The following is a 14,035-nucleotide window of genomic DNA, read 5'->3' as shown; positions in this document are numbered from 1 at the left end:
CAGCCCTAGTAAATTCTTAAAAGAGCAAGTTTAGGAGCCTGACTCCCAAAGTTAGGAGCCTAAGCCCTTTGAAAACTGAACTCCTTATGACTACAGCATGGGCAACATTTGAAGCTGCTAACTTTGTTCTTGGACATGGTGAGAAAACCAGATGTAATGACATCAAAATCTGTAGGAATAAACGATGCTTCTCAACGCTTCCCTGATGCTTCTCAACATTTCCCTGAGCCCCCTTTCCCCTTTATTTTCATAAAACCACTTGAAATTGTTTTGTTCATCTACCCAGCCAACGTGTTTATGATACTTTGAGCTGAAGAGGTTTATAACTTTCAGGTTTACTATTAGGCTTTTATCTGTTGCGTGGCACATTTTCATGTATTATGGTAGTGCTTTCAATCCCTTTCCCTTTTTCGAACAGGTGAAAGAGGAATATTGACTTAAGGATCCAACTAAGTCATTTTCTCTGTGTTCCATTCCTTAGCAGCACTATACAGCACTACTGCTTGTTTTAGAATTCATAACAATGGGAATTTAAAATTTATATATGTATATTCTAGAGAAAAGGAAATACAGGCACATATAATAGAGGCTTTCCAATAGTTCAAAAGTATAAATAATGCACAAGAAGTAACAATTTCCAGAGGAAAATGTTCTTTATAGAAAGAGGTCATGGTATGAAGTTCCAAGGAGATAGACTCAGAGGCAAAATCTGAAAATATTCCTTCACAGAAAGGGTGGTGGACGGATGCATGAACAGCCTCCCAGGCAGGGCTGGCGGGAGATATTAGGGATAGTAGGCAGCCACCCAGGGTGGTGGAAATGGGTGGGGGTGCCGTCCGTGGACGCAAGGGTGCCATGTTTAAAAGGGAAGAAGTTGCGCAGCAGGGAACTGGAGATCCTAGACAGGTGATGTGGAAGTGCATTTAGTGCTATTCTCACCTTGTTTTGGGGCTTCTTCTGAGAATTGTGTGAAGGAGAGAGAGAAAGAGAGAATCTGTCATGTGGTATGATGACATCACTGCCTAGAGTGGCTGGACATCCTTCGACCAGCACTGCTCCCAGGGAAGGTGATGAAGCAAAAACTAGTAATGGAATTTTAAAAAAACTTGAGATAAGCATAGAGGATCCCTAGTTGTGAAGAAGAAAGGAGAAAACTTGAGATCAACTGAGGTCCATGGCATTGCACCAGGAATGAAATTGGGCAGACTGGAGGAGTCTAATGGTCCTTTCTATGTATCTTTCTTTATCATGTTCTAGAGTAAGGACTCTGCCATTCAGCTATGTGCATGGTTAGTTAGAAACATTGTTAATCTTTTTTTCCTGATCTAATCATGGACTTTTGAATTCTAAATAGAACAAATGCAAGTAAACCTGTTTTTCTCAACATGAGAGGGTCTTAACTGGTGGCACTTTTCTGTCATATCAGTTATCCTACGTCCTGTTGTATAAATGAAGAACATTCAACAACAGATCATAGATGTAAGAACCCCTTTTGTGTTAGCATAATACACCTAGAATTCCCCAAATGGTGCTAGTTCCCATGGCTTGTTTTTGGAACAGCATTTTGATGAAGGAAATATTCTTGAGACACAATATTCATCCGGGACAAGTGTTCCTGAAAGTCTTGAAACACGAGACACATGGGTGCAGTGTGTGTTCCAAGAAGAAAGAAAACCGTTTTGTGATCTGCAATGCCTTTTCTGGAAGAACTGCACTTGAGGCTTCTCCAAGCCACCATAAAAAAGCCACCAAAAAGCCCACAATTCTGCTTTTCTGTGGTATCATCCCTATACTAAGTAGGCGGAACCACAGAAAGCAGCATGAAAAAAATATCTTGACGGAGATCAGGTTAGGATAATGGACGCTCATTAATTGAGCATCTGTTTTCCTAACCAGCGCACAGCCATATCTCCAGAGTGCCCAATACCTGGATGTGCTAGGGGCACACAATTTATTCCTAGCACATCCTTTTTAGTTTGGCATCTCATTTGCGTACTGCATCGGGTGCCCAGAAAAGGAGGATATGCGCGCATTGAAAAAAAATGCGCCCAGTTTGGATGCACATTTTTTCGCCCTTGGTATTTCATCAGCCTGACTTTGAGATAATGGACATTTATGCATTCCGGCTGGTCAATCAGAGCTGTGCTGCTGTCAGCATGATGTTAAAATCTTTCTGAACCTTGTTTCTCTTTACATTTAGTATCTGGCTTTGGATATAGAATTAATGTTTCTCGTGCATTACTTTAATACATATTGATCCCTATTGCTTATTCTTTCAGGATCATTTTAATAGAATCCTCAAGCCATTTGACGAATCCTGTGAAGCTTAAACAAATTATTCAAGAAAAGCAAGCAAATATATGCATGTAAGTTGTTTCAGAATTAAAAATTGTCAGAATGTGTCAAATGAATGTATGGACTGGCCCGATGGCTCAGTGTCATTGTAAGCACAAGGACCCCAACTGGGGGGGTCTAATGCTCTCTAGTTTGGCTGGGTTGGGGGGATGCAATGGAGGCAGCATTCATAGACCAAGGAAATAGTAGAGAGGGAGTTGTGGTTATTGCTCAGAGTGACACCTCGTAGCCAGATTTAGACCTGCTAAAACATACTCAAAAGGAAATTTACAAGCATAGGGGGTTATTTTCCAAGCCGGATTATGACCTTTTCGCATGTGAAAAACACCATAACGCATGGTGCGATGCTAATTTGGAAAAGGGGGAGGAGTTCTATCCAAGTGGGCTGGCTTTGCAAAGCCATATCACACACAGTTTTAACTACACCTTTTTCATTTGTGTTAAGTTGTGCAATATGGCTATATCACACTTTGCAATCTTTTCACAAATAGCATTTTAAGCTGAGAGTAAGAGAGAGAGAGAGAGAGTGAGCACCTGCCTAGCTATAAGGCCCTAATAATAGTTAGGTATTTATACCTCTGTATGAGGCCTACCTAGTTACTCGAGGTGAGGTTTAGGAAGTAGTGAAGGGGTTAGGGGCCACTTTGACATGCAAAACTCTTGTGAAGATTTGATGTCCTTCTGAATGAGGAAACTCACACAAAGATGAGATTTGTACAATGTTCTCTCAACCTAGCTTGATGTTACCCAGGTAGAGAGTCCATCAAGTAGGTTAAGATAACATTGTACAAATCTCATCTTTGTGTGAGTTTCCTGACTCCGAAGGACATCAAATCTTCACAAGAGTGTACTGTTCTGTTCATACGTCTCACTCTGCATGTCAAAATGGCCACTAACCACTACACTACTACCTAAACCTCACCTCTAATAACTAGGTGGGCCTCATATAGAGGTATAAATACTAGCTACTATAAGGGCCTTATCGTTCTCTCTCCCCCTCCCCCCCCCAGTGGTTTTAGTAGGAATTGCAGCAATTGTGGCACTTACCGCAAAGTGTGAAAAAGTTATTGCACTCTGCGGTAATAGCTATGCAAAGTGCTAAGATAGCCTATTTATCGCAAAGTTCACTATTACCATAAAACATGCCCCACTTCCTATCACATGTGATAGTTTGATGAATCCTGGCCATAGTTTGAAAATCCAGAAGTATGTGTGCAAGTCCAAATTCTTCCCAACTCTACTCTTCCTGGAACACTTCCATTTGATTCAGGTAAACTTAAAGGCATACAGAATATACACAGGTAAGTTACCCACATACCAGGTGGGCAGTTTTATAACAAGCTAGTTCAGTGGGTAATGCGTTCTTTTGCTAACTGAAAAACTTTGAAAATTACCTTTTTTATTGTAATGATTATTAATTGTTTTTGTATTGATTTTCCCATTTATAAGCAGGCTGAATTAGTCATACTATCTGGGATGTCCTCCCAGCAGCCCGCGGCAAGAAACTTCTCTCCAGATACACAGAACCTCCCGTGCAGCTATCAGTCGCGGATCTCCTCTCCTCATGCTTTTATTCTTCTTTTTCTTTATTTTTTCCTCTTCTCTTCACTTCGATGAACCCCCAAAAGCACTTTTCAGTGCTACCATGGCTCCGAAGACCCCAGGTTTCAAGTATTGCCAATGTAGCAAGGTTATGTCCATCACCGACGGACATAACTAGTGCTACTTGTGCCTGGGGCCGGACACGACCAAACATCCTGCTTCAACTGTGGCAGGATGTCACCGAGGGCCCAGAGACAATGGGCCGAGAAGATCACCAGGCTCTGGGAGCTCGGAGAGACTTCTTCGTGTTCGTATGCCTCAATGCATTGCTCCACGCAAGAAACCAGTGGGCCAGAAGCGAGCATCATCGCTGAAGCTAACCTCCAAGAAGCAGGGCCAGGTGGAGAAGCCTCCCAGAGAGCAGGAAGGTAAGGGTGTGGATGATAAAACCACCAAAAGCCCAGATGTGTCGAACAAATCGGCACCTAAAGTAGTGAAGGGCCATGCAGAACCGCATCCATCAAAGTCGGAGCACGATGCAGATCGACACTAGGGACACGATGGAACATGGTGCACTGCCCAGTGCGATGCATGGCGCCTGACACAGAGCATCGAACGATGCATGATGGAAATGAACACATGTTGCTCGAAGCACGCCGGGTCATGACACTAATGAGGGCTGCACCGATGCATACGTCGAAGTGGAAGTTGCTTTTGATGCGAAAGGTGAAGGACAAATCACACCACCACAAGTTGGCGCACTTGACGCGAAAAAAGCAGGTGTCGCAACACAGCACATGCCAGAGTGAATGTTCTCAATCACAGTGGCACCAGGACCCTCAGATAGTCTTCACCCCAAGTGAGCTCGAGGATTTTGACAATTCGGATGTAGACATCTTGCATGTCTCAGAAGACTCCTCTTCCTCCTCTGCTAGGGGCAGTGTCCATACAGGGCTTTCCACAGTCTCTGAATGCAAATAGTGGCTACCTCAGCTCCAAGAACCACTGGTAAAGAGACGGAAGGCTCACTATGAAGACCAGGGCCAATCTCAGCAAGGTAAAGGTGCAGACTCATCAATTTTGCTGGTGGCAATACCTTCCTCCAGGGCTAAAAGAATTGTTCACTCAGGAGAAGAGGTTGATACATCTACACCACCATGGAAAAGGAAATATTCTCCATCCTGCCCTCAGATAGAGGGCACAGCCTCTCAGACCATGTCTCAAATAACCAGTATTCTTCACTCCTTCTTTGTGACTCTTCCAACTAGTCAACACACTGTGCCACCTTCTAGCCCTTCAGAGGAGGCCTTTCCGTCACAATCAGTCTCCTGTTCTCCCCCATGGGAGTTAGAGGCAGAGGACGATGTCAGTGGTGACCTAAGCCCCACAGCCTTGAAACCTGGGTGAGAACTGGTATACTTCTCTCCACCTTCCCCAGGATCATCCACTGGCATACCATCGGACTATCCTGAGGAGCCACCGGAGCCATCTTCGCCCCAGAAGACCTGTCTTATTCTAAATTCGTTGAAAAGGAGAGTGCCTTCTTGAAGGTCGAGACCAAGAAGTCCTGGACTGGTTGCACCCTCAGCCGCCATCAGCACCATGCCTGTCTTTCTGCCCAACCCTCACTTGACCTATGTACGCTGGAATGGGGGCAAGGGAGAATGGCAGGATCAACTGAGAAACAGAAAAAAGTGTATAGGCATGTTCATTCTGCCCACACTGCATAAGTGTGTAAAGATGGACAAACATGGTAAAGTCAATTATTGTGTTAGCTAAGGTCTGAAACATGACACAAAATGTGAGTGGAAAGATAGGGTATATGTTACGACTGTCGCTGCCCAACGTCTCCACTCCACCCACCTTACCTTTTTTGCGACTCCTCCAGCGGTTGATGGATGTCTGGCTGTCGCGGCATCTGCCTGCCGTCCTCTCCGGTGTCCCCGGTCCGGCTTGGGCGTTGCATCCCGCCATGTTGTCCAGGTCCCATAGGGTGCTTGCGCCGCGCGGCCCTGCTTCTTATTCTCTCTTTGGCGCGAACCTCAGGGGCATCCCCCTGTGATGATGTCACGCATCCCAGATACAAAAGCCTACACTTTTTGCTAGCTAATCGGGTTAGCAAGGGATCTCCTTATGGATGGGATTCGCTCTCTGTACCTAGCTACTCTGCCTCTCCAACTTTTGGACTTTATCCTAACGGGGTACCCGCTCCTCGGGGGCCTCTCTCATTTCTTTCAGGTCGCTATCAGAAACCGGTACTTGCTCCTCGAGGGCCCATGTTCCCTGACTCGCTGCCTGAACTTATTGCTTCTGCTTGGAAGAAACCGCTGCCTACATCATCAGTGAGTTACCAACTTTATTTCCTCAGAGCTGTTCCCTGGAACCAGGTACTCGCTCCTCAAAGGCCTGCCTCTATTACAACTTCTGTGTCATCTTCCGGGAGAAACCACTGTGTGAGTGACTTTACCAACGAGGCTCTATACCAGAACTCTGTGTATGCTCCCCTGTACTCACTATCTCAGTTTTCTCCACTACAGCACAGCCATAGAGGGAATCGCTGTTCCAATATCCTGAGGAACCCTAGCCCAGCCGGGCTTCATCTCTACTCACTGTACTGCCACCTGTGGTGGCTTATCAACTCTGTCTAATAAAAGATATAACTCTGTGTTGTGTGTCCCAAAGCTGAGCCTGACTTGTGGCCCCTCACGGGACTTCCCCCCATGGGCGTGGTCAGCTGCCACAGTGTCCAAAGGTCCACCCAAAACCTTACAAACAATAACAGATTGCTAACTCCATGGATCTGGCACAGCTCAATGCCCTGCAGGCCATTCTGGGCCTGGCTCTGCGCATTACTGAATAGCAAGATGCATTGGAGAAACTCACTTCAGCGTTCCATCAGCTGCACGCACAGAAGACTCAAGGTGCTACTTCCAGTAATGAAGGTCAGTTAGGTGAGGTAACTTTAAAGACTGCTGTATCGCTGGCTGCTCCAGTTCGTTTCTTGGGAGAGATTCAGAGAACCAGGGGCTTTCTAAACCAGTGCTGCATGCATTTTGCATTACAGCCTTCTCACTTCCCCACAGCTTTTGCCAAGAATACTTACATTCTATCTTATCTTGATGGAAGGGCCTTGTTTTGGGCCTCTACACTGTGGGAACGCAAGGATCCTATTTTGCAGGATATTAACAGATTTTTGGACTTATCCATTTTCGGCGATCCTGCCCGAGTGACCGTTGCCGGTTCTGCTCTGGTGGGCCTGAAGCAAGGCAACTGACCACTGGTTGATTTTGCAATAGAGTTCAAGACTCTTGCTACAGAACTCTGCTGGGACCCCAAATGCCTGAAAACTCTCTTCTTCAGAGGCCTGGATACTTGCTTGAAAGACGAGCTGGCCGCTCGTGAAACACCTGACTCGCTGGATGAACTAGTGGCTTTGGCTACTAGAATCGACCACCGGCTTCGTGATAAGGTGAAAGAACTCCGGCCTAATAGAGGACCAGGTCAGAAGGAGGCTAGTGCTAAACCTGCACCTCGGATGGTTCCAGTAATTCCTGTTACCAGTGGAGATGAACCGATGCAACTTGGTCGCAGTCATTTGACTTCTAAAGAGAGAAGACTTCGGAAGAGGCATGGTCAGTGTATGTATTGAGGACAGGCTGGTCACGATGTCCCAACATGCCCAATTCGTCTGGAAAACGGACGGGCCTAAGTCCTGCAGGAGGACTGTTCTTAGGCCTTACTACGCCCTCTCCTACGCTTTCTCTCCCAGTCTCCTTGATCTGCGGACCGTCTGAGTTTCAAACTCTTGCCCTGGTGGATTCAGGGGCAGGAGGCAACTTTATTCTTCGATGCCTAGTGGAACATTTGAGGATTTCCTCGTCACTTTGAAGGTTCCACTACTCCTATCTTCAATCAATGATGAGCCCTTACCGGGTGACGTGACTTGCCAAACCGAACCAATACGCATCTTTTAGTGATGTGTTTTCCAAAGAAGCTGCTGACATTCTTCCTCCGCATAGGTCCTATGACTGTGCCATAAGATTGAAGCCCAATACTGAACCTCCTAAAGGACATGTCTATCCTCTCTCAGTGATTGAGAACAAGGCTATGTCTGAATACATCGAGGAGAATTTACAGAAGGGTTTTATTAGACCCTCGAAGTCTCCAGCTGGTGCAGGCTTCTTCTTTGTGGGGAAGAAGGACAGTACCCTACGTCCTTGTATCGATTACTGAGGTCTGAACGAGATCACGATTAAAGACCGCTACCCCCTGCCTTTAATCTCAGAGCTGTTTGACCGGCTTCAGGGGGCCAAAATATTCTCAAAACTTGACATGAAGGGGGCCTACAACTTAGTTCGCAATCGAAGTGGCGACGAATGGAAAACAGCCTTCAAAACTCGAGATGGCCATTTTGCGTACTTAGTAATGTCCTTTGGCCTATGCAACACACCTGCTGTATTTCAGAACATGATGAATGACTTCTTGTGGGACCTGTTGTACAAGAGTGTCGTGGTATACCTGGATGATATCCTGATATTTTCTCAGGATTTGCCCACTCATCTAGAGAATGTCAAGCAAGTACTTTGCCGATTCCGTGAACACCAGCTCTACTCCAAACTATCCAAGTGCGAATTTCGTAAAGACTGTGCCTTTTCTTGGCTATATCATGTCTAAAGATGGCTTCCAGATGTTACAGTTTTGGCTGCAGTGCAACCGCCTCACCACCAGGGGTCCCTCTAGTGCTGGCTCTCCTGACAGGCCCAGGCCATCTCCCCTGTCCACTCTATGTTCTGGGTTGGCCCTTATAACCCTGCCTGACAGTTCCCTCGGTGCTTCGGCATCGAGCTCACCTGGGCTCCTTGCCTTGCCCTGCGCGGCCTTCGGGCCTTTCCTTGCCTTGCGCGGCCTTCGGGCCTTCTTCCTCGCTTTTCTTACCTGGCCTACGGGCCTTCTGACCTGCCTGCTCTGCTTACGGTGTGTGGCCTATGGGCCTTCTGTGTATGTGTGGCCTACGGGCCTTCTGACCTGCTTGCCCTGACTATGGTGTGTGGCCTATGGGCCTTCTGTGTATGTGTGGCCTACGGGCCTTCTGACCTGCCTTGCTCCGCTTATGGTGTGTGGCCTACGGGCCTTCTGTGTGTATGTGTGTGGCCTACGGGCCTTCTGACCTGCCTTGCCCCACTTATGGTGTGTGGCCTACGGGCCTTCTGTGTGTGTGTGGCCTATGGGCCTTCTGACCTGCCTTGCCCCGCTATTGGTGTGTGGCCTACGGGCCTTCTGTGTGTGTGTGTGTGGCCTACGGGCCTTCTGACCTGCCTTGCCCTGCTTACTGTGCCCTGACCCAGCCTGGACCCAGATACTGCTGACTGCTGCCTGCCCTGACCCAGCCTGTACTTAGACACTGCTACTGCTGCCTGCCCTGACCCAGCCTGTACTTAGACACTGCTACTTGCCGCCTGCCCTAACCCAGCCTGAACCCAGACTCTGATACTTGCTGCCTGCCCTGACCCAGCCTGGAACCTGACACTGTTTCTAGCTTCCTGTCTCTCTCCACCTGGAGCCACCCTGCTGGGTGGTGTTCACGACTCCTGACCGGAGCCCAAGCGTAACAGTATGCCGAAGCCATCAATTTTCCAGGGGAAGAGATAGGTCTTGGTACTACCGGTGAGCCAATTTTTCTTTTACCTCTACTCACATTATGCCTCAGCCTCCAAGTTTTTATGTCTGTGCTTGTTGCCAGACTTTGAACTATCTCAGTTACAAGAACTGTCTTGCATGTCAACTCTCAGACCAAGAACACTGGGTATGCAGTGGTTGTCATAAGAGGAACGTCTCAGTCTATCAGGAATGTTTAAATTGTTTAAATCCTAAACCAGGGTGGTGGAAATGCTCCTGTCTTCCGTGTCTGTTACCACCAGGCAAACCCTGCCCCCGTTGTTCTGCTTTAGGATCAGCTGTTCCATTAGAAAAAACAATCAGCTCTCCTAACCGGTATTCTGCTTCTGGCTCCACTAAAACAGACATTTTAGCTGGCAGTTTGTGGATAGAAAAACCCAGGACTTACCTGGCCAAGAAGGTTTCTGTGACACCAGTGCTAGAGCCTCAGGAACAGGTTTCTCTCAAACGGAGAGAGTTGATTAACTCTAGCAGGGCTCTGCTTCCCACAGCTGCTGTTGAGACACTAACGAGCACATTCCCTAGACGTCCTAGAACTGCCTGTGCCTTCTCTAAACTGCTCCTCCAGAAACAAAATAAGGAGCCTCAGAGTTTGGCTCGGGGTATCAAGCCCACAGCAGTGCAATCTGTGTCTTCTATGTGCACTGCTTCTAACCTTGCTGCTCTGCCATCTGAGCCTGTTTCATCACCCCAAGAGGGGGCCAAGCCTGCTGCGTCGCCCCAAGAGGGGGCCAAGCCTGCTGCATCACCCCAAGAGGGGGCCAAGCCTGCTGCATCGCCCCGGGGAGGATCCAAGCCTGCTGCATCACCCCAAGAGGGGGCCGAGCCTGCTACATCACCCCAAGAGGGGGCCGAGCTTGCTACATCACCCCAAGAGGGGGCCAAGCTTGCTGCATCGCCCCAAGAGGGATCCAAGCCTGCTGCATCACCCCAAGAGGGGGCCGAGCCTGCTGCATCACCCCAAGAGGGGGCCAAGCCTGCTGCATCGCCCCAAGAGGGATCCAAGCCTGCTGCATCGCCCCAAGAGGGGGCCAAGCCTGCTGCATCGCCCCAAGAGGGATCCAAGCCTGCTGCATCACCCCAAGAGGGGGCCGAGCCTGCTACATCACCCCAAGAGGGGTCCGAGCCTGCTGCATCGCCCCAAGAGGGGTCCGAGCCTGCTGCATCACCCCAAGAGGGGTCCGAGCCTGCTGCATCGCCCCAAGAGGGGGCCGAGCCTGCTGCATCGTCCCAAGAGGGGGCCGAGCCTGCTACATCACCCCAAGAGGGGGCCGAGCCTGCTGCATCACCCCAAGAGGGGGCCGAGCCTGCTGCATCGCCCCGAGGAGGATCCACGCCTGCTGCATCGCCCCGAGAAGGATCCACGCCTGCTGCATCACCCCGAGAGGGGTCCGAACCTGCTTCATCGCCCCGAGAGGGGGCCGAACCTGCTTCATCGCCCCGAGAGGGGTCCAAACCTGCTTCATCGCCCCGAGAGGGGTCCGAGCCTGCTGCATCACCCCGAGAGGGGGCCGAGCCTGCTGCACCACCCCAAGAGGGGGCCGAGCCTGCTGCATCGCCCCAAGAGGGATCCAAGCCTGCTGCATCGCCCCAAGAGGGGGCCGAGCCTGCTACATCACCCCAAGAGGGGGCCGAGCCTGCTGCATCGCCCCGAGAAGGGTCCGAGCCTGCTTCATCGCCCCGAGAGGGGTCCGAACCTGCTACAATGCCCGGAGAGGTGTTCCAGCCTGCTGTTTCATCCCGAGAGGGGCCCGAGCCTGCTGCACTACCCCGAGACGAGCCTGCCAAACCGGTCCTGCTGCCACCCCCGGAGGGGCTCAAACCAGTACCACTAACAGACTTTCTGACTCAGCCATCTGAGCCTGTTGAATTGCTCCAGCTGTTGCTGCCCTCGGAGGGGTCTGATTTCATTTTTGAGTACCCCCTGCTAAGATGGGACCCAGGAGGAGGGGGAGGCCTTGCGGAGGGGGTACTGTTACAGTTTTGGCTGCAGTGCAACCGCCTCACCACCAGGGGTCCCTCTAGTGCTGGCTCTCCTGACAGGCCCAGGCCATCTCCCCTGTCCACTCTATGTTCTGGGTTGGCCCTTATAACCCTGCCTGACAGTTCCCTCGGTGCTTCGGCATCGAGCTCACCTGGGCTCCTTGCCTTGCCCTGCGCGGCCTTCGGGCCTTTCCTTGCCTTGCCCTGCGCGGCCTTCGGGCCTTCTTCCTCGCTTTTCTTACCTGGCCTACGGGCCTTCTGACCTGCCTGCTCTGCTTACGGTGTGTGGCCTACGGGCCTTCTGTGTATGTGTGGCCTATGGGCCTTCTGACCTGCTTGCCCTGACTACGGTGTGTGACCTACGGGCCTTCTGTGTATGTGTGGCCTACGGGCCTTCTGACCTGCCTGCTCTGCTTACGGTGTGTGGCCTACGGGCCTTCTGTCTGTGTGTGTGTGGCCTATGGGCCTTCTGACCTGCCTTGCCCCGCTTATGGTGTGTGGCCTACGGGCCTTCTGTGTGTATGTGTGTGGCCTACGGGCCTTCTGACCTGCCTTGCCCCGCTTATGGTGTGTGGCCTACGGGCCTTCTGTGTGTATGTGTGTGGCCTACGGGCCTTCTGACCTGCCTTGCCCCACTTATGGTGTGTGGCCTACGGGCTTTCTGTGTGTGTGTGGCCTATGGGCCTTCTGACCTGCCTTGCCCCGCTATTGGTGTGTGGCCTACGGGCCTTCTGTGTGTGTGTGTGTGGCCTACGGGCCTTCTGACCTGCCTTGCCCTGCTTACTGTGCCCTGACCCAGCCTGGACCCAGATACTGCTGACTGCTGCCTGCCCTGACCCAGCCTGTACTTAGACACTGCTACTGCTGCCTGCCCTGACCCAGCCTGTACTTAGACACTGCTACTTGCCGCCTGCCCTAACCCAGCCTGAACCCAGACTCTGATACTTGCTGCCTGCCCTGACCCAGCCTGGAACCTGACACTGTTTCTAGCTTCCTGTCTCTCTCCACCTGGAGCCACCCTGCTGGGTGGTGTTCACGACTCCTGACCGGAGCCCAAGCGTAACACCAGATGGACCTTTAAAAACTAGAGAGTATTAAAAATTGGTCCCAACCTACCAGCCTGAAGGCCCTGAGACGATTTTGGGGGTTTACCAACTCTTATAGAAGCTTTATAAAGAACTACTCTTCTTTAACTGTGCCCTTGACCGCAATTACCCGCAAGGGTGCCAACGCTTCAACATGGTCTGTGGAGGCCATTTCCGCTTTTTAGAAATTAAAGACTGCCTTTTCCATGGAACCATGCTTGCATCATCCTGACCCCAACAAGCCATTCATCGTAGAAGTTGATGCTTCGGATGTCGGTGTGGGGGCTGTATTGAGCCAAACTGGAGACTCCAAATCCCTATGTCCCTGCTCTTTCTTCTCACAACATTTCTCCCCAGCAGAGAAGAACAATGGGATCAGAGATAAAGAGCTCTTGGCTATTAAGCTAGCATTCGAGGAGTGGCGGCCTTGGCTCAAAGGCGCTCAACATCAAATAACCGTATTCACGGACCATAAAAATCTAGAGTATCTCCGCCATGCGCAACGTCTTAACCACAGACAAGCTAGATGGTCCTTATTCTTCAATCACTTTGACTTTGTGCTTAAATATCGTCCCGGAGACAGGAATACCAGAGCCGATGCTTTGTCATATTCCTTTCTCTCAGAGGATGTGCCTGAAGAACCTCAGCACATAATTGACCCAAAGAAAGTCATCTTGGCGACTACACATTCTGTGTCCACTGGTAAAACCATCGTGCCTAAACACCTCAGGAGGAAAGTGCTCTTTTGGGCGCACGATTCCAAGCTAGTTGGCCATCCTGGTCAATGCTGCACCCTGCTCAAGATACAGAAGTTCTATTGGTGGCCTACTATCAAAAAAAATACACTATCCTACATGGCATCTTGTACCAACTGTGCCAAACACAAACCCGCTTCTGGCCTACAGTGGGGTTTGCTGCAACTGCTGCCAGCTCCGGAACAGCCCTGGTCACACATCATATTGACTTTGTAGTCGATTTTCCCCTTTCTGAAGGGGTAACAGTCGATCGCTTCAGCAAGATGGGCCATTTCATGGTGCATCCTGGCTTATCTTCAGCCTTGGAGCTCGCGAAGCTCTTCATATCGCACATTTTTCGCCTTCACGGCCTACCAAAACACATAGTCTCAGACCGAGGATCCCAATTCACGGCAAGATTCTGGAGGGCCTTGTGCAAGCTATTCGACATTTCTTTAGACTACACTTCAGCCTATCATCCGCAATCAAATGGCCAAACAGAACGGATGAATAGAACCTTAAAACAGTTCATTCGAGCCTATGAGAGTTGCCGTCAGAACAACTGGGCTGAACTGTTACCTTGGGCTGAATTCGCCATCAATTCTCATCCAGCAACATCAACTGGATCGACACCTTTTGAGTGGTATATGGAAGTTCACC

The 14,035-nt window shown here is 49.9% G+C and overlaps 1 protein-coding gene across 1 annotated transcript in view; it reads left to right on the top strand.

Moving 5' to 3' along the window:
- The window catches only part of CFAP47 (cilia and flagella associated protein 47), a 1,765,744-nt gene that overhangs the window by 777,023 nt on the left and 974,686 nt on the right, over window positions 1–14,035 (top strand). The window contains exon 40 of the mRNA XM_029603108.1: window positions 2,280–2,366. Coding sequence (XP_029458968.1) covers window positions 2,280–2,366 — 87 coding nt within the window. The remainder of the gene's footprint in view (window positions 1–2,279; window positions 2,367–14,035) is intronic.

Source organism: Rhinatrema bivittatum, chromosome 5 (assembly GCF_901001135.1).
Source record: "Rhinatrema bivittatum chromosome 5, aRhiBiv1.1, whole genome shotgun sequence".
Classification (NCBI taxonomy): domain Eukaryota; kingdom Metazoa; phylum Chordata; class Amphibia; order Gymnophiona; family Rhinatrematidae; genus Rhinatrema; species Rhinatrema bivittatum.
Note: the sequence above shows the minus strand (reverse complement) of the source record. Positions and strands in the feature narration are given on the sequence as shown.